Here is a 20,866-nt window from a genome sequence, read left to right as displayed (position 1 = left end):
GCTTACCAAGAAGCTAGCAGTAATCACAGTGACCTGATGAAAAGAAAAGAGTGGTTAAGCTCTCCTTAAAGGGGCAGGCAGGGCTATGCATGGGATATCTTTTCTATTTGTGGCAGCAGAGTGTACAGATCCAGCCACGTAGTACTTTACAGACTGAGTATAATTCAAAAAGTGACCTATTCAACAAATTTATAGTAGGCATGGTTCATCATTAGAGCTCACATCAGATCAGCAGATCATCAGCCTTTTTCAGAAGCCAGGAGTAGTTGCAGACCATGCAGGTTGGAGGGAAGAAAATGATCACATCATGCGCTAGTGCATGGGAGAGGCTAGTTACTGTCCAGATGTGGTAGGGTTTGAAACCAAGGTCTTATACTCATTATGGTTGGGTGGACAACATCTGCAGGGTGCATTGTCTGGGAAATAGTTGCCAGTCATCTCCAGGGCAGATGAGACTGGCATATGTTGTGCTTATTGTTGCAAGGTATGAAAGGGCTGGATGAGTGCTATGATTTAAGGGAGTGGGGAGCTTTGATCACTGCCATGATGATTGTGATGGTAGGCAGGAGAATGTACTGCAGGTTTGTTGAGGGACTTTTGAGGACCCTTGGATCACTAACAGGATGGTAAGGAGTAGTTGAAAGAAATCCTGTTTTTAAACATATCCATGATGTGCTCTGACTGCTGCTAGTGATGTATGCATTGTTCTCAAAAAAGTGCCCACACATTGGGATGTACATTGTAGACTACCATTCAGACGCAGTGGGCAACAAAATCACAAACCCATACTGTAAATGCTTAAATATCTTTCCATATAATATGCTGGCAACGGTCTTAAAGGTGAGGTTAGAGGAGCAGGTTTCTTTTTCTGATTAATATTACCTATGCTGGTGTTTTGTTTTTTTTTTCCATGTCAGGCTGGGAGAAAGATATTTTAAATCGCATATGACCTTAATGAATTTGAGCCATGGCTGTGAATTTAAAAACTAAAAGAAAATGCAAAAAAAAAAAAAAAAAAAGAGGAATTGTAGCTGTTTACCTTGTTTTTGCATAGGCAGATGTTCATCGTGTTTCACTGTTGCAGTCATTACTCTTGGGTTATCCTGCTGGCAGGCTACCTGCAATTGGCCTGAATTCCAAAGTCCTGGTCCGGCGTTGGTTGCTATCACCTCTTCCCTGACGTCAGTGTGCCAGGGTATAAAAGATGCAGCCGACGCCATTTTCTTCAGTCTATCTTGCCGCGCGGTGCCAGAAGCAAAAGCAGTTCGCAAGTGCCAGTCAGCCGACTCCTGAGATTTTCAAATCTGAATTTCAGAACCAAAGACTTCATTAAAGCTAAGTACCCCATTGGGGAAACTTTTTTCTTGCTCCAGACCGATGTCAGAAAAAGTTAACAATTGTATTTCTTGTGGGAAGGAAATACCTCATAAGGATTTTCATTCTTACTGTATTCCTTGCCTAGGCCCTGACCACAACGTTGCTAGCTGTCAGTTTTGTGCTAGATTTAACCAACGCACTATTGAGCGTCGGTTTGATTTTGCATTTCATTACTTTGGCCGAAGATTTAACTATATAATGCCGTCGGAACAGCTGATGACTGGAGTTTACAAAAAACGCAAGGACAAGGAAAAGGATAGGCATCCCAAGGTCCAAAACCGACTACGAGGCCTCCGCTAGGCCAGTCGCCAGTTCGCCGGTTATCAGTGAGGCACTTTCGCAGCCCCTGACGCCCGCTACCTCAGATCCATAGGCCGCTTCCAACTCCCATGTGGAGCCGACTGGGCCACTGGATACTCAAGGTATCGGACACTTGGAAACCATTACCTCAGATGGGTCCGGAGCCACTGAGCATGCATCGGCTTCTGATGGTGTCTTCAGACCTACACAGTTATATGTTAAGCCAACTTCAGCTTCAAAGACAAAGACTAAAGCAGTTCTAAAGACAAAGAAACAAGTACAGCATTCTCCTACTCAGACTTCCATGCCTAAAAAACAGATGCTTAAAATGGCCGAAGACCTAATTACTTTGATCAGGGGTTACCATCCCCCTCCTGATGAGGCCTAGGCAAGAGACAGAATATGATTCTTCTGATCAGGTTTCAATTTCCTCTGATTCCTCTTCTGAACAGGGATACTCTTTTCCTCCATACGAGGATTCTGATGCTGAAGAATCCATTCCTTCAGCCTGTCCTCCTGAGGATTATTCTTTTGGGGAAACCCTGCATACCATGAGGGAGCATTTTCACTGGGAGAGCCAAGATTACTCAGAATCTAAGAAAAGGCTCAGAGACTTTCTTCTACTACCTCAGCACAGACCTCTTGCTTTTCCACCTGTTCTAGACATTGTAGATGATGTATTTTCAGAGTCCGGCCTGTCTCCTGACTCTTTACCCCCTGCACCTGCTAAGCCAGACAGATACTACAGGGTCCCAGACTCTCATAAATTTCTATATAAAAACCCCGCTGCTGACCCAGAAACTATATCTCGGGGTCCCAAAGGGGTCAAGGCGTCCACTGCAAAAAACCCTGTCCCCTCTGATAGGGATTCTAGGGCACTGGACAGATGGGGGAAAAAAGTTTACACTTCTGCTACCTTGGCTGTAAGGGCTTTAAATTGTCAGTTTCATATGCTTAAATATCAGCAATACTTAATGTCACTGCTAATACAGAAAATGTTGACAAATTCTGAATGTTCTGAGAACAAGGAAATGCAGGATTTATTGCATGCAGCTGAACAAGTGGGAAAGCATACTTTGCAATGTGGTTTTGATTCACTGGAGGCCTCTTGCGGGGCCGCTGTTACGGGTTCTGTCATTAGAAGGCATGCTTGGTTAAAGGAACAGAATCTGCCTGATCATGTTAAAGCAAAATTATTGGATGCTCCATTGCAGCATGATACTTTGTTTGGTGTTAAGGCAGAAGAGGTGTTGAAGAAAATGGAGGATAAAGCAAAATCCATGCAGACAGTTAAGGATTTCCTACAGGTACACCCACCCAGATTTAGCAGGAACTGGCCTTCATAGAATTGGTCCTTTCCAGTGTCAGACAGGCCACAAAGAGGCAGATACAGACTTCCCAGAGACAGATTTCAGCCCCAAGGCTCATACAGGCCTAAACAATGGGGTGCTTCTACCTCCAAAAGCGGAGAAGACAAATCATAACCATACAGGAAACAGTCCCAATGACTTTCCTCTGCCAGATCCAAGCACTTATCTTTTGGCAGCCCCCTTAGGGGGAAAACTAGCAATTTTTTCACCAAATTGGCAAATGATTACCCAGGACAAATGGGTCTTGAGCATAGTGTCCCATGGCTACAGGTTCCTCTTTCACACCCTGCCAAGGGCAAAAGGTATGCCAGACCTGCCACACAATCAATGGGCGGAGGCACAAAAGCAAATTGCATCCCTCGTGGACATGAGGGCCATTCAACAAGTACCACAGCAAGAGCAGGGACAAGGATTTTACTCAAGACTTTTCTTGGTGCCCAGAAAGGACAAAGCCTGGAGACCAATACTGGACCTGTCTATACTAAACACATTTCTGGATGTTCCAAAATTCAAGATGTTGACTCTGCAGCAGCTACTGCCCATGCTGGGCAAGAAGGCTTGGCTCGTAACACTGGACCTAAAAGAGGCATACCTGCATGTCCCAATCAGACAGTCTTGCAGAAGATACCGATACCTCCGATTCATAGCTGGCTCAATGCACTTCCAATTCTCTGCACTGCCCTTTGGCTTATCTACTGCACCCAGGGTCTTCACAAAATGCCTGGCACCAGTAATTGCATTTTGCAGACAAAGAGGAATTCAAATATATCCTTACTTGGATGACTGCCTCATTCAAGCAGAGAACAAAGACATTCTTCTAAAGCGTCTGGCGTTTGTAAAAAGATTACGAATTTGCCTAGGGTACACAGTAAACGAAAAGAAATCAAGACTAGTACCCTCTCAAGAGATAATATTCCTGGGTGCAAGCTTAAATACAACTGCCCAGATGGCTTATCTCATGCCAGACAAACAAAGGCAACTGACTTCATACTTCAAAAAGTTGGCAAAAAGACCCAGTTATCTGCAAGGAAAATCCTGCAGGCCTTGGGCTTCATGGCATCCTGCATTCTGCTAATTCCATATGCCAGACTGCATATGAGGAAACTACAGTGGTATCTAAAAAGTGTTTGGACACAACATTGCCACAGCCTGGAAACATTAGTTACCCTCATTCCCTGCCTGCAACAGGAGTTTTGATGGTGGGCACAGGCCTGTCACCACAACAAGGGTCTGCCATTCACTTTACCCACAGCCAGGCAGACACTCACAACGGATGCATCAGATTATGCCTGGGGGGCCCACATGGCAGGAAAATGTATTCAGGGCACATGGCCCACAAACCAGATGCATCTTCATATCAATCAAAAAGAGATGCTAGCTGTTCAGAATGCCCTGACAGCTTTCAAGGATCTGCTTCATCCAGGACAACTACTGTTAAAGACAGACAATATTACAGTCATGTGGTACATAAACAAGCAGGGAGGCACACATTCCTACCCCCTCTGCAGACAAGCAATGACTTTGTGGGACACAGCATTGACTTACCAAGTTCACCTGCAAGCACAATTCCTGCCAGGAAAAATAAATACTCTGGCAGACGAACTAAGCAGAAACCTAATGGATCCCCACGAGTGGAAACTGGAACCTCAAGTCTTCAGCATGATAACAAGGAAATGGGGATGCCCAGACATAGATCTATTTGCCTCCCCTCACAACTGCCAATTACAGAGATTTTGCACAAGGATTTATCACAAACAAGCATGGAAAGTGGATGTCCTATCCTAGAGCTGGAAAAACATAACAGTATATGCCTTCCCTCCACTGCCTCTCCTTCCCAAGGTACTCCTAAAGTTCAGACAAGAGAAGCCAAAATGATACTGATTGCCTCAGACTGGCCATGCCAGCACTGGTACCCAATCCTAAAGAACTTGTCTCACAGTCCAGCATGGACATTACCTCAAACTTCTCACTTACTGACCCAACAAAACAATCAGATCCTGCACAGCCAACTCAGGACCCTAAATCTGGCAGATAATGTAGCCATTCAGAACACTTCTCTTTCAAAAGCTGTTACAGATGTTATCTTGGAGGCCAGGAAGCCCAGTACCAGAAAACCTTATGCAGAAAAATGGAAGAGATTCTGTGCTTGGAACCAGGAACAAGGCATTGACATGCAAGTACCAAATATTCCTCAGATTTTACAATACTTAACTGAGATGCTGGACAAAGGCCTTTCCTTTTCATCAATTAAGATTCATGCCTCTGCCATTTCAGCCCATTTCAATATGGAACCACCTATTTTTTCTCATCCTTTAATAAGGCAGTACCTCAGAGGGGCCAAAAATATCAGGCCTCCAAGGAGAGCACCAATACCTACATGGGACCTCAATTACGTCTTGGAAAAACTCACACTGCCTCCTTTTAAGCCAGCCTCAACAGCTGATATAAAATTCTTATCCTGGAAAACAGCTCTGCTCCTAGCAGTAACCTCTGCAAGACAAGTCTCGGAGTTACAGGCACTCATGGCTGTGGAACCTTTTATCATTTTTCATCCAGACAGGGTTTCTCTGAGGACAGACCCTACATTTATGCCTAAGGTGGTGTCCAGTGTGGCCCTCAACCAAACCATTCACTTGCCTACCTTTTTATCCAAACCCACAGAACAAGGGTGAGAAAATTCTGCATTCTTTGGACATACACAGACAGCTACGCTTGTACTTGGACAGAACTAAAGCTTTCAGAAAGACTGAGCAACTTTTAGTGGCATATGCTGCAGGATCACAAGGAAAGGCTATCTCAAAACAGACTATTTCTAAATGGATAGGTCATTGCATTCATTTCTGCTACTCACAGCATGGCAAATCAGTGCCTAAAGGCATTAGGCCACATTCTACCAGAGCAGCAGTCACTTCAGCTGCCTTCCTCGGAGGAGTACCAACCAAAGACATCTTAGAGGCTGCAGCCTGGAGTTCAGTGCACACCTTTACAAAGCACTACCACTTACCTCTTTACTCTAAATCCAGAGCAGACTTTGCCACTGCAGTTCTGCAGGGCCTCATAATCCTATTTAGCCCAGCCACCCATCCTCAGCTTTGGGATTCAACCTAAGAGTAATGACTGCAACAGTGAAACACGATGAACATAGTACAGTTGTGTACCTACCATAAATGCAGATGTTTGAGTGTATTCACTGTTGCAGTCCAGGTTACCCTCCCACTGTCCCCCTTTCATTTGCTGGGTTTTATCTGTACTTCTCTATTCTATACAACCTATGTGGTGTATTTGCTTGTAGATAAAGGAAATGTTACTTTACTGCATGTATGTTTATTGGCATAATATATTTAGCCTACCCTTTTGGGGGCACCTGACATCTGGGGCAAGAAAAACTGAAGAAAATGGCGTCTGCTGCTTATTTTATACCCCTGGCGCACTGACATCAGGGAAGAGGTGACAGCAACCGACGCCGGACCAGGACTTTGGAATTCAAGCTGACTGGGGGTAGCGTGCCAGTAGGATAACACAAGAGTAATGACTGCAACAGTGAATACACTCGAACATCTACATTTATGGTAGGTACACAACTGTACTTTATTTGTACTGTACTATTTTCCTTTGTCATGTTGCTGTGATATCAATGAAAAGGGTGTTCTGGGCTGTGTAAGCAAAGTCTTGATTCTGAAAATCATTTTGTATAGTATTTACTTTGTACATTACATTTTGTTACACTTTCCACTAAAACAATTGCAGCACCAGCCTATTCTGAGGCTACACTTTTACATTAGTTGTATTGTCATTGAGTGAGTGCAGGCAAAATGGCTGCTGGGGATGTTAGTAGGCCGAGTTGCATTCATAACATGGAGGACAGTATTCTCTATGTACTCAGATGGTTGCATTGATGCATGCTGCTTCTCTTCTGCAGCAAGCTGTTGATGTGCATATTTGACCATAATCCTGGAGTTGTGCCTCTGCAACTTGTATTGCAATTGTGTTGTGTGTGAATGTTCCTTAGAAGTGTCTCTTCCCTGCTGTCAGAGAATGGAACAGAAACAGGGCAATATATTCCGTAACTGGCTTTATAATTGAGTCGCATTTCATTGATTGGAGACTTTAGTGGACTTGCTGTTTCTCCTGAGTTGATAAAGCATCAGAGGTGAGTGCTTAGTAAATGTGTGCAAGAGGCAAATCTTCATTTCTTCACCCTGGTGGAAGACTTGCTTTGTATAAAATACAGATTTGTTTTTTTACAGCTTTTCTTTTGAAAATCTGCTATAATCTCCCACCGTTGAAATGAGACACAGTTGCAGAACCTGTGCCCAGTATGTACTTGCTGTAACTTAAACTACACTGGATTTTAGTGGACAGATGTATACGACCTGATTATCTCCACTTCCAGAAGAGTGTACACAATTATGTGCATTGAAAATTACAGGAATTAAAAAATGCTTAAAAGTTTGATTTATACCATTTTACTAATTTAATGAAATAACCACTTAACCAAAGTTAAGAAAATGTAGAGCTGATCCAGCTTCTTCATTTGCCTCTTGAAATCTACTTTTCCCTTATAGTCTTCAAATTCTGTCTGCTTTTGTTGTAGGCATGATTTCATATATGATTTGTTTGAGCATGTTTCAACTCGCAACAACCAAGAAGCACTCAAATGTGGAAGCAAGCACAGCAAGCCAACAGTTTGTTCGCAGTTCAAGGTCAGTGCTTTGCAGTGGTACATTCAGTGGTAAACAGGAAACTGTATTTTACATGTGGCACTCATTGACTGTAATTGTTATAATTATGTAGAGATGAAAGTCTCAAAGTGCCCTTAGAACAGTAATAAACGCAGTTAATTTGGTCTGGGTTTTGACATTGCCAATTGGCTGCCTAAATGTGTCATAAGCTCCTGAAACAATACTTTGTCTCTTTAGTTTGATTAAGCAGTGGTTGCATGTGAAGACAAAAAAAAAAATAAAATACTGCAATCACATCTACACTTTGGCATACACGTTTCATGGAAAGCTGCTGTTCATGATATATTCACAGAAGGCTAAATACATTTATCTGGCTTGTTCCTTTGTCATACAATGGTAGAAAGTTTTCCAAATTGACTGTTATAGAATTTTTACATTTCTGGATTTGACAACTGGAGAACTTTCAAATTTCTGAATTCTGATTTTTTTTTACTGACTTCAGATAGCCCATTGATGAAATTCATGTGATTAGTCTCTGTGGCTGATTACATTCCCGAACAATTTAAAAACTGATGTTTGATTTATTATTTTATTTATTTATTTTACATTTGTTGACCGGGTTGGTCTAGCTGGATATATTTCCATTTTCAGTAGAGGCCCGGGGAGAAAAGCTCCAAACAGTAAAAACATGAAATACAAACAATGAAGGAATGATAATTGTTACATAGTACATAAACATAGTAGAAATAAAGTATGCATCTTTTTTTTTTTTTTTTTTTTTTTGTCAACCAGTATGTATCATTGTGATCACCAGTTCATTTCCTCATAAGAGAAATAATGAGGAACAAAACAAAAAAACTTAGTATGGTATAGGCAAATATGAGCACAGGCAAGGAAGGGTTAGTCTGGTTTACTGCATGGGCATAACCAGTGTATTTTAAAGTGTGTTTTGAGCTTTTGTTTAAAGAGAGGCAAAGAAGAGAGTGATGTTAGTTCTTTGGGAAGTAGGTTCCAGTCTTTTCCCACAGTGTTAGAAAACAGGGAGTTTCCAGCCAAATTGTTAGTTTTGGTTATGCTAGCTAGAAGCTTGTTAGAGGAGCGTAGTATATCTAGGTTTTTATAGGGGATTATGAGATTGGATAGTATAGGAGTTCTATTAGGTTGATAAAATATCTTGTGGGCCATGGTTAGTTGGGAGATTTTTAGAAGGTTTTGAATTTCTAGCCAGCCCAGCTGCATGAGATCTAGGCAGTGGTGGGTACAAAAAGGATTACCCGTGGCAAATCTGGAGATGTTGTAATAGGCATGCTCTAGTTTGACAAGGTTATTCTTTTTGAGGTTAGTATGTATGGGAGAGGCATAAAGAAGATTAGAAATTAAATGGGAGTGTTCAATTTGGGTTTTAGCTGTTGGAGTTGAGAAGGATTTGATTCGATATAAGGAACCAATTTTCTTGTTGATAGTTGTAATGGTGTTATTTATGTGATTATCAAATGTCAGGTTGTTATCAATAGTAATTCCTAACAACTTGGTTGTGCAGTCAGGGTGTATGATAGTATCATTATTGGAAGTGATAGAGAAATCTATTGGGGTGGACTTATTGGTTGGTGTAAAAAGAAGGAGCTTGGTTTTCTTAGCATTAAGAAGGAGACAACGTTCAGTGAAACAAGTTTCAACTGAATTGAATACTTTCTGTGTCAGGGAATGTAGTGCAGATGGTGAGCTTGCTGAACAGATTAATGTTGAATCGTCTGCATATTGAATGCAGGTGGCATTTGGGATTGTTACATGCAGGTCGTTAATAAAAAGAGAGAAGAGAAGTGGACCTAGAATAGAGCCCTGAGGAACTCCCAGGGTTACAGGTAGAAGAGATGATATATTATCTGCCCAAAGAACTGCTTGTTGTCTATTGGTTAGGTAGGACCTGAACCATTTAATTGCTAAAGAGTCAAGGGCGAAGGATTCAAGAATATTGATAAGAAGAGCATGGTTAACCATGTCAAAAGCTTTGGAGAGGACAATAAAGAGAGCAGATGAGAGGTTGTTGTTATTGCGATTTCTATTTATAACATCTGTAAAGGATAGCAGGGCTGTCGTGGTACTATGGGATGGCCTAAAACCATGTTGGCATTTAGCTATCATGTTATTTTGAGTTAAATGATTTAACAGTTGATGATGAACACATTTTCCTGTTACTACAAAATAAAAAAAACAACAGTACAGCACAGCAGTTTGATTGTGAATGACTTATTGGAGCATGGGCTAAATTCCTGGTTAGGCTTGTAAGGACCTCAGGGCCAATAGTCTAGTAACTTCCTCTGATCCTAATAGTGGCTCAGGCTCTTGATGGCACAAGCATCACAGGGGGAGAGGGTATAGGTTGGTGGGCCTCTATCCAGATATGGCCACTCCTTTGATAAACGACCTGGCCTTTGTGGGAAAGTTGAGACAGGTTATGATGGAGGCTGGCTTGAAGCAGGTGTGGGCATGACCATCCAAGTTGGTAGTGGCAGCCATTGTCATGCGTTGTGAGGAGCCGCCTCCAAATGCATGTCAGGGAATATGTGATCCTTTCAGTGATGCATGTGCTCATGTCACCTCTAAGGAAGGGGGGGTTAAACTACTAACAGTGCTGTCATTGTCTGGATATCAGTGGGAGCACAAACTTCCCGATGGCTGCTCGGATGATGACATTCCCACATCCCCACAACTCTGCAGTAAGGTATCTCATTGGTTTCCACCCCAAAGGATTAAATAAATGTGCATATGTCTGATTGGGGGACAACTTGATTGTCAGTGACACAGAACAAAATGCGAGAAACATTTGTTTGGTCTGCTTAGTATATTATGCACTAATTTAAAATGAGATTATGTATTGCATTGTTGAAGTTCCAGTCCCTATATTTTGTACTGCTTATGCAGTAATGTATTTTGTTTGGTAAGTTTGCTGCAGATTTGTTTTTTTTTTGTAGTAGGTTTGTTCCACCTTTTGTTGTTGAGTTACTTGAATACTAGAGAAAATTGCTGAAACATAAAGCAAGCTATGGAGTAGAGCAGTAACTGCAGTACTAGGGTCAGGAAAATTAAAAACATGGGAAAAAATCAAGGTGCAGATATCTGAAGCAGGGAGAGTAAGCGAAACAAACATGAATAACCACCATACAGTAGATCAAAAAGCATTTATAACCTCCCAACAGTGATATTGTACAAGACATTTGCAAGGGTGAGCAACAATTCAAGAGTAAATGTTGAATTAATAAGGTTTAAAAAATGTGTTATGTAGTTATAAATGTGCATACAACGCCAGAATTAATTGCTAATGCAGTGGAAGTAACGTGTTTTTGCCTGTGTTTTAGAACTCACTGCATTCCCTGATGGCAACATTGAATTCATCAAATCCATTTTTTATTCGTTGTATCAAGCCCAACATGTGTAAGGTAAGCCTGTGTTACATTTGAAAGTCCTTTGCTTTCATCTGTATTCCCGGCTTTTTTACTATTTTTCTCGTGTTCCTGGCCATTAGGCTTTTGGTATTAAGTTATATTACTTGTATATATTTTATAATTGTTTTCTCCTTTATTCAACACATATGCTGGCAAAAAGACAAGCCTTAAAGCCTTTTGTCTGTTATATAACATATTTTGCATCTGTAGTTAACTTCCTGCTGTGCTCAAGTTATACGATATTTAGTATCCAAAAAAACTGTTGCATTTTTTCATATTTTTTAATATTAACTCATACTTTTTTTGTTGCAACACTTCAAGAATTGTGCATAAGAATAATCTTAGTGTTTTGGGTTTAGCAGTTAACGATTTTGCTTGCTGTGAGACTATATTATAATCACTTTAATGGCACTTTTTTTTCTGTATATTTTGGTTGAAGTCACTGGAGTCATATCTCTGTAAAATCACTGTGAATTATAAATGTAATTCAGTGGAAAAAGAGTTGGAGTAAACTGAAACAGTATTACTGTCTTGTGAACATTTTGCAGTGAACTGAAAAAGTACTGCTGTAAACACTTTGCTCTAAACTTGCAAAAATTACTGAGGGCATCACATGTTTTCTAAAAGCAAAATTTGTGCAGATATCATCGATTCTGAAAAGACAGTATCCCATTACCAAAAGTATGTTATCAGATCCTCAATTTAGAGGGCATAGTTGTAAGTGATCTGTTTTCATTCCATAGAAATTTCCACATTAGTGTCTTTAATGCAGCGTTGCAACAGCATACTGGTACATTAAAGTAAATAAAAAGACATTCTTACTACGGCTACGAGTAAAAAAAGAATTTCTTTATTTTGGTTTTAATAACTGGCTGTGAACTATTCTGGAACATCTAGTCAGGTGATGACAATGGAAAGATAAGTGTCACAGTATCATTTGTAATGTTTAGGAATTATGTCACAGATGAAAAGAGAGAGTGCGCCATCTTCAGGTCCTCAGATTAACTTTTGGACTAATAGGAGCCCTTCATCAGCAGTTACATTAGGCTGAAAGCTTGAGTAGTGACCAAAACCTGTATTGATCTACAAATGTATTACATCCCCTCTGTGTTCCAGTATCTTTGTGTTTTCTGTTTGTGGACCAGTATAGCTTATCTTAATTGTGTCTTGAGAAAGGGAACTGTGACATTTTTTTTTTAATTTTTAGAGCATGGAGGTCAAATTCAAATACCTGTACAAAATCTCATTAGCAGATCCACTTTTATGTCAAGGTTCTGATTTTGTACTGACAAGTAGCACTGTGCCAAATCATAAGGAAAGTTGCATCCTTAATACTGAGAAGAACATTTGCAGATATTCTTTGTATAGATCACTGTTACAGCAGTATTCATTACATATGATTGAATTAACCGCAGACAAATGTCTGTCCAGCCAGCTTGACTCCCATAATTCTTGGGACATAATTGTTCCTTCTTGATGAAGGGACACAAGTCTGCATCCTGGATAAAGGGTCAGTTAGCCCATATCATCTTTTTTTTTTTTTTTCTAGTGAAAATTCAGGTGGTTATCTAGCTAGATGGGACATATTTTCAGTACAGTTTATGGAATGGGAGGGGGTAGCTAAGTGATCCTGTATTCGGGAAGCCTTACTTAAGCCTTTTTGACAAGGATTTATCTAATGCCTCAGTCAGGGTGCACCTTTTTTCTCTCTCTTGCTTTCTCCCTTTCACGCTGCGTTGCTTTAGTCAGACAATTTTTAAAGGAGGTCCTTTATTGAGGCCTTCCTAGGAAATGAAGGACTCCACACTGAACCTTAACTTTAAAACAGTAAAGCTGCATCACCAAAAAATATCAATCTGCGACAGGGATGCAATATAAAGGAACTTGAGCAGGAGGAAATATATAAATATTTGGGATTGATGGAGAATCGGTAATAAAACATGAAGAAATGCAAATAAAACTTGGTAAGGAATGCTTCAGTAGACTAAAACTAGTATTGAAAACTGCCTTGACATCTCGGAATAAAATCCAGATTGTAAACCAATTCTGCTGTAACTTACATTGTTGGGTTGAATGACTGGTCCCAAAAGGTACTGGATCTGTTGGAGAGGAAAACACAAAAAATACTTTATGCTCATCAAATAATATATAAAAATCAGTGTATACCAAAGTTATATATATTCCTCATTCTGAAGGAGGTGTGGGCCTCTTCAAAATTAATTGCATGTATAGATTTGCAGTTGTGGGACTGCATGCATATCTGCTGACCTCACCAGTTTCAAAAATAGTGGAAGATTTAAAGCAAGAGGAGAAGTCTAAAATGACTTCTCTGCTCAGTTTAGCAGAAGCTTTTCAGTGTCATGTGTGAAAGAAAATCAGAGTAGAAGCAGACAAAAATCAGACAGCAACTGTGTGTGCCAAAAAAACAAAAGGAAAAATAGAGAAGGCTCAGATGACTAGGAAAGAAAAACAAATGTGGAAAAGGCATACATAGTGTGGCAAATACAGAGACCTCCTGGAACAACCTCATGTTGGTCAGGATATATGCAGGAATGGATAAGGAGTGTTGAATCGAAACCAAAAGATGAAAGGTTAATAATGACGGCCCAGGATAGTGGACTATGGGATCTGTATTAAATCATCAAAGGTTCATTTCAGCAAACCTTTCTTCATCAAATCCTAACCATCGAACCTCATTTCAGTGAATGTTCTCATCGAAAATAAATTTAAACAGGAAAACTAAGCAGTTGGCCAAAACTACACCGGAACAGACTCCACAGTATGTAAAACCCGCATAACCCCTAATTATATATACCAACTCTGAGGTTGCACTACAGTGGGGAAATGGGAGAATTTGTGCTGCTAGCCAGCTGCTTCCTTTCCTTACATAAAATTTTCTCGGATATGAACGTTAGCTGAAATGAATGTTTGATGGTTAGGATTTGATGAAGAAAGGTTCACTGAAGTGAACCTTCAGTAAATTAATATAGACCCAGAATACTGACACTGATTTGCAAAGTCCACTGAACATGTGGGAGAAACGGGCAAATGCAGGTTCTGTTATTGGGTGTGTGATGTACTCATGACAGAGTCTGTATACTGAAAGTCACAATGTGGCAAGACTGTTGCTTTCTGGATTGTGCAAGCACTACAATATACAAGTAGCTGAGAAGCATTGGAAACATGAACCACAAGGCTTTTTGTTATGAGGGATCACTCATTACCAGCAGTTCAGAAATTAGATGTGAGAAAAAAGATGTAGTAATACAAGGAAAAAAGACAAAAGTAGCATTGATCATTGAAATTGCTATACCCAGTGATTACATTGTCTTACTCAGAGAGAGACAAAGTAAAAAAATACCAGGACTTGCAGGCAGAAATGAGTGCAGCGTGAAAAGAAGATACCCAGACTGTCCCATAATAGAAGGAGCAACAGGTGTTATAAAGAAAAATGACAGTCATACTTCAATAATGCTACTGATATATGTAACATCGTGTGAATTACAGAATGAGTCAATTCTGGACACGTGGCAGGTGCTGGAAAGAGCACTTTTGGCTAACATCAAAGATTGGGACAATACTAATTTCATGAGCTTTAATTGTACCCTGACTTATGAATGGGGGTCCATTCCTGTCATTGTGTTAGAAACCCAAAATACTTGGAGAAATTAAACCAAGAGAAATCTTAACTTTTTAATGGAGTGGCTTTCACTGTTCCTGTGTTTGAGACATCCAGCTTAGTGCCAGTCTATTCTTACTCTGGAAACAGGCCATAATATGTAGAGAGCCCTGCACAGTATTCCAAATGCACAGGGTGGCCATCAGGACCAGTTGCTCCTTCATGCCAAAGTTAGTCATGTAACTGGCTTTGAACAAAACCATTCTTCTCTTAGTCTTCTACCCTAATACTTGGAACAAGCCAGAGACACCTGATGGATATGTGAAGGCCATCAGGATATTGTATTTACAGAACTAATGACTTCAGGCAAACATACCAACTCTTTTGCCTCTTTCTTGACAAAGAAACAGGGCTTACCAGTTTCCAAAGTAAACTTTGTAGGTGATGGTTGGTTTCATCTGTTTCTGTTATGAGCATATGCAAGAACATATTAAAGCACACTCTTCAAGAGCAACAGCCATGACTACTGCTTTTTTTTCAGGAATGTTTTAGCTCAAGCAGCTACCTTGTTTTCTGTCAATTCCTTTTTGTAAGCAATAAAAAGCAGCACATTCTTTCAAAGAGTAGAGCAAACTTTGTTACTGTGGTTTTGAAAAACATGCCTGCTCCTCTGACATAGGTTTAGGGTCAGTCTTCATATTTGCTTTAGCACTCTTCTTACTTATTATGCATGGTAGTACATAAGTAACCTTGTAATGAACATGGTACTGTTGTGTGATCACATTCACTGCAGAGTTGAGTTTAGGGTTCACTGCTGTAATACAGGTTCCCTCATGCCAACGCCTTGGCATATTTGTAAGTGCAACACACATTGAATTGATGCTTGTGTGGAGGCATGGAAGTGTTCTGATTCAGCAAAAGGTAGCTGAACCAGGAGATTTTTGAGTGTACATTCATTCATTCAGTCTTTTGATCCCTCATACAGAGTTAAACTTTGTTGAGTGTTGTGTTCAGTACTCTTCTTGTAGACAAGAATAAAGTGATTTTTTTTGATGACTGTGCCCACTGGCTGTCATCACACATAGGTTCATAGATAGGTACTAGGCTATCAGCCCAAGGGCCTAAGTAAGGTAGTCAACAAGGTTCCCTGGCTTATGTCACCCAAGAAAGTTATTTTCCTGTGCCCCTGTCGAGCAGAGCCACAGAAGTGATCCCTGGGGTGTATTTCCTGTTTCCCATCCACTTATCAAGATTTTTCTTAAAGAGTGCTAATGAGGAACTTTGCTTGACATAGATGGGTGGCTTGTTCCAGAGTATGGGAAGTCTCTGGGAAATGAATCTATCCCTTCAGCATGTCCTGTTTATTGTGGTGACAAGGTTTAGGTCCCTAGAGCATGTAGCTCGGAGGGATTGGGATTTCTTTAGGTGTAGCATGTGCAACAGCTCTGGGTTTGACATAGCTTTATATGATAGGCAGAGATCACCTCAGAGTAAGCGATATGCTACAGAGTAAAGCTGGAGTTTTTTGAGATGGTCAGTGTAGGGCATCTGTTTGAGGCCAGTAATCATCTTTATGAGGTACTTCTGTGGCCTTTCCAGTTGCTGTAGCTGTCTTGTGAGGTACATTCCAAAAGGGGCGTTGTACTCTATAATGGGTCTAATGAGTGACTAGTAGAGGGGAACAATGACTTCTTTTATTCCTGGATGAGAACCCTTTTGTAATGAGGTGTGCCATGTAGAAGGATTTCCTGACTACTGTGGCAATGTGATTATCAAAGGAGAGACTACTGTCCACCTGGGTCCTAAGGTCTCATCACACATTCGGCATTAGGTAGACTGCCGCCTATGTGGTAGTTCATGGGTACAGACTTTTTACCAAAGGGGATGACAAAGCTCTTTTTGGCACTGAGCTTGAGGCCATGGCTCTGACACCAAGCATCTGTCTCAGTGAGGCCCTTCTGTAGGATGTCGACATCATTTGGGGACTCGATTATGGCTCTTAGTTTGCAGTCATCTGCAAACTTTGTTAGCCAAAGGCCTTCTGTGTTAGCCTGTACTTCAGAGAAGTAGATACCAAACAGGAGAGGTCCCAGGACTGAACCCTGTGGTACTTCACTTGCCACTGGTTTGAAGTCAAATTTGGAGTCTGCAACTTTTACTGGGTGGGGTCCGGAGTTTGAAGGTTACAGTTCTTTGTAAAACTAAAAGGCATCTTCATAAATCCTTTGTAACTTTTCAAACAGTTCCAGAAGCTTCCTTCCAGTTTGCTGATGCAACTGTCATTTGGGAAGAACTTTTATCTTATAAGGTGTTACCAGGATCATGCAGGGCCATTCTGTGTTCATATCAGTGGAGTTTCATTAAAGCTGGCTTTTTAAAATGTTGATATGGCTGCATAAAGATAAAAGAATATAACATCTTGATTAATATATGTTCAAAATCAAGCTTAATGTGTGTTTTAAATCAGAATTTTAAATTCAATGCATCTTAAGACATCAACATGCACTTCCTTGGGTGGCATGTTAGCAAACTAGCGCTGGGCTTCAGGAATTGAGTTTAAAAGCTATGAAGAGATTAATGAAGTTGATACTTAAAAGGTAAAAAAAAAGGCAGTGATGTGTGTTTGATGTGGGGAGATACCACCCTGTGTGAATGAAAGCTGCACAGACCATTGTTGAGTACCTTTAAACAAAAGCAAGGCCATAACCTGAGTGAAATATTACATCTCCAATAGGGCCTTCCTATGGTAGCTTATTAAAATTGTATAAAGTGCTTAACTTAGACTACCAGCAATGACACTATGTTTCATAACTGTCCAGATTTTTGACTCGTATTTTTGGTCCATTTCTCATAAAATTGCAGTTTTCTGGCAAATCACTGGCAAATAACCGAGGACTTAAGTCAGAAAATAATGGCAGCCATTTGATTTTCAGACTTAATGTTCTTCGGAAAATGCATGCTAATGCAAAACCTTTTATTCTCTCAACTTTCTAGGTATGTAAGAAGAGTATTTAAAAGGTGTCTCTATTTTTGGGCCTTTGTTCCCCCATTATTTGTGGCTTTGTCCAGATTTCTTGCTGTAAGAGGTTGAGAGTTATGATCGCTGCTTAATAATACACTTGTTAAGGACCTCAATTTAAAATAGGCAGATCTTGGCCAAGTATCTAGTTAATTTAATGAACTTAATATGTTAACACTGTGTCTGGAATGCATATCGACCCTTTTTTTGTTTGCTGAATTTGCTTACTTTCAGAATAAATCCATATAACAAAAGCGGTCGATTTTGTGGAAAATGTGCTTTGCTTTATCTCTGCCCAAATCTTTTGTGAGGCATATGTCCTACTTAAAACACAGAGAAGACATTGACTCTGCTTGTTATCACATCAATCTCTTACTGACTTCTCAATGCATATTATGAATAGAAACCTGAATTTCCTGTGGTGGTTCTTGTATTCATGCACCTGGTTATCTGACAGAAAAGTAGTAATTTTACTTTGTCAGCAAGGCCAACAGGAATGACAGTGCAATTTGCAGGTGTCTCCTGAGGCATAGCTTGCATGATATATCACCTAATTTTGATTGGATTACTAGACAGTCTGTCGCAGAACTGAGTCTGTTAACTCGTGAAGTATGCTTACCTCTGAAAAATAACCGAAGTCACATGTTACTATAAAGATAACAGGAAAATGCAGCTCAGGAAAGCACTGCAGAATTGTATATAGTAATCACGAGGGCTTGCTTTCTTAAAAATCTTTTAGGTATGAACACAGTAATAGGGATCGCATTACATATAAAGCTTTAGATTTTTTTGCTTAAATGTATGTTATCATGTCAAATAAATGTATATTATCATGTCAAAGGCTTGTGTTCATTGTGTTATAGATTAACTTAAGCTGTGCCGTTTCTGGTAAATAAGACTGAATGTTTGCTGATACAGGCAAGCAAACACCAGCCTTCATCCTTTGCTGTCTGTAAACATCTTTTTTGTTTCCTTAGTAGAACAGCAAACACAGCTGGCTTTTTATTGAAATGTCATTAACAAGGGAGCATTCTGCTTTCCCGATATTAAGTTTTATAACATCTTAATAGTAAGAAAGCATTTCTACTTTCTGGTGTCTCTTTTCCACTTCAATTTATGGTTGTGTCTGTTCAGGCATTTCTTTTTCTTTGCTGTTAATATGTTAGCTGTCTTGATATCCAAGCATTCTTCTTAAGAGTGCCAAAAGAATAACAGAGTACTTCAAGGATTACAGACTTTTCTTCTAAGAACATGTTATCTTTGTATAACTGCAAAATACGCATAGCATGCTTAATTCTCATTTCTGTTTCGTGTGTGTGTGTGTGTGTGTGTGTGTGTGTGTGTGTGTGTGTGTGTGTGTGTGTGTGTGTGTGTGTTGGACTAGGATAAAGGGGAGCGCAACTAGAAAACTTGGTCAGATTTCTGTATACCAGAAATGCTAATGTCCACTTAAATTCAAATCTTGTCTGTCATGTTACCATGGGAACAGTACAGAGTAGAGATGCATGGCTCCTGACAATGGATGAGAGGAAAGCTGAAAGAATTTATTCACAGTATATATTCAACCAGCTCCACATAAAAACTTTTTGTGTTAGGAGGAGCTGTTTGAGCTCAACACGTATCTACAAAATATATGGAGTTATTCCATACAGCCTTTATTTTAGATCAGTGAGGAGTTTACATTCAGAAAAGTTTGCATATCGTATAGCAACCCAAGAGTAGCAAACAGTTTTTTTTTAATGTGTTTGTGTGTGGCTTCTTTTCTCTTGGGCTGAAAGTAACTGATTTATATACAACTGAGCTATCCATCGTTGAGCCTGACTTTGAGACTCAGAAAGAGAAATTAATTAAACAGAAGCAGCTTAAGATGTCACAAAAAAATTAAAATACCAGCTTGTTGGAGTATTGCAGAAGGTTTATACAGTCTGCATGGCTCTCGTGTTTTTTTAACAATGCACAAAAACTAAGCAATGAAGAGGTAGGTTTTTATTCTGTTACTGTTTGCTTTAACATTTTCGTAACATTTTACATTATTCTTGTGTTGAGAGCTGCATTATTAAGCTGAAGTGGTGTCAAAAGTCTTAGCAAGGGTATGCATTTGAAGTCTGTGTTTATGTATATTGCCTTATCTTTTTCTGCCACACTAAAAGAAGAGGTAGAAATGTGCCGTTATATTAAGCATAGAAAATGTTTCCACTTCTTATTCCTATTTTGAGAAATAAGGATTTGTGCACAAGTTAAAGAAGAACTGGTATTGTGCTTGTTAGTGTGATAAAAGAATGACTGGTTATAAAAATAAATGACTGAATTAACCAGTTGAAAGGACCATCAAAACGGTAACAGTAAAATTCTGGGAGCTGTTATATTGGTTTTTGGAGGAACGGTTTCCTGTTTGTTCTTGTTCAATTTGCCTTGTTGGATTGCGTAATTTGAAAGAAATATGTATGGGTTTAGGTTTGCTAAAATGCACGTTAACAGTACTTTGCTGAAAAAATATGAACCATTTTTTCTTTAATTTTATTCGTACTGCCTTGTAATTGCCAACTATGCAAGCAAAATATTTTAACTGTGAACGGGGCAGTAAAACACTTTGTTGTAGCAAGCGAAATGCTTTCTTAAGTCTAGATATCTTACAGTTATGCATATGTCACAGTGACTGAAAAAAAAGGAAAAAATGTGGATTGCAGAACAAAAAGCTGTAGTACTAAGCTATAATGTAATGATATGATACATTACCTTTCCCAGCATCTGCTACCCCTGCACTAAAAGTGGGAGCCAATGTTATGTTAGTTTTTAAGAGTCCAGTGGTAGAACAGTAAGCATCCATTAGAAAGTAGTTTAATGTCAACCTGTCTTGAGAGCCCAGATCGTAGTTGCTGTTTTCCACATCCTACAGTTTTTCCATCACCATTTATTATTGTATTGTACACTTTTCCCCTCTAAGGAGTAACTTAAGCTTCGTGTACAATGGAATACTAATAGTGTGTGAACGTGTATGTATATGTGTGTGTGTGTGTGTGTGTGTGTGTGTGTGTGTGCACGTGCACACTTTTTTA

The 20,866-nt window shown here is 39.8% G+C and overlaps 1 protein-coding gene across 2 annotated transcripts in view; it reads left to right on the top strand.

Moving 5' to 3' along the window:
- MYO10 (myosin X) overlaps nt 1–20,866 on the top strand; it is a 566,410-nt gene that overhangs the window by 154,363 nt on the left and 391,181 nt on the right. The window contains exons 9-10 of one of the 2 annotated variants that reach the window (XM_044065222.1): nt 7,642–7,750; nt 11,086–11,166. In XM_044065222.1, coding sequence (XP_043921157.1) covers nt 7,642–7,750; nt 11,086–11,166 — 190 coding nt within the window. Of the gene's footprint in view, nt 1–7,641; nt 7,751–11,085; nt 11,167–19,414; nt 19,789–20,866 lie in introns of those variants that run through there. The other variant, XM_044065223.1, reaches the window with a different exon arrangement.

The sequence above is a fragment of the Protopterus annectens genome, chromosome 3.part0, assembly GCF_019279795.1.
Source record: "Protopterus annectens isolate FY-2018-M chromosome 3.part0, PAN1.0, whole genome shotgun sequence".
Taxonomy (NCBI): domain Eukaryota; kingdom Metazoa; phylum Chordata; order Ceratodontiformes; family Protopteridae; genus Protopterus; species Protopterus annectens.
This window is presented reverse-complemented; position numbering and strand designations above follow the sequence as displayed.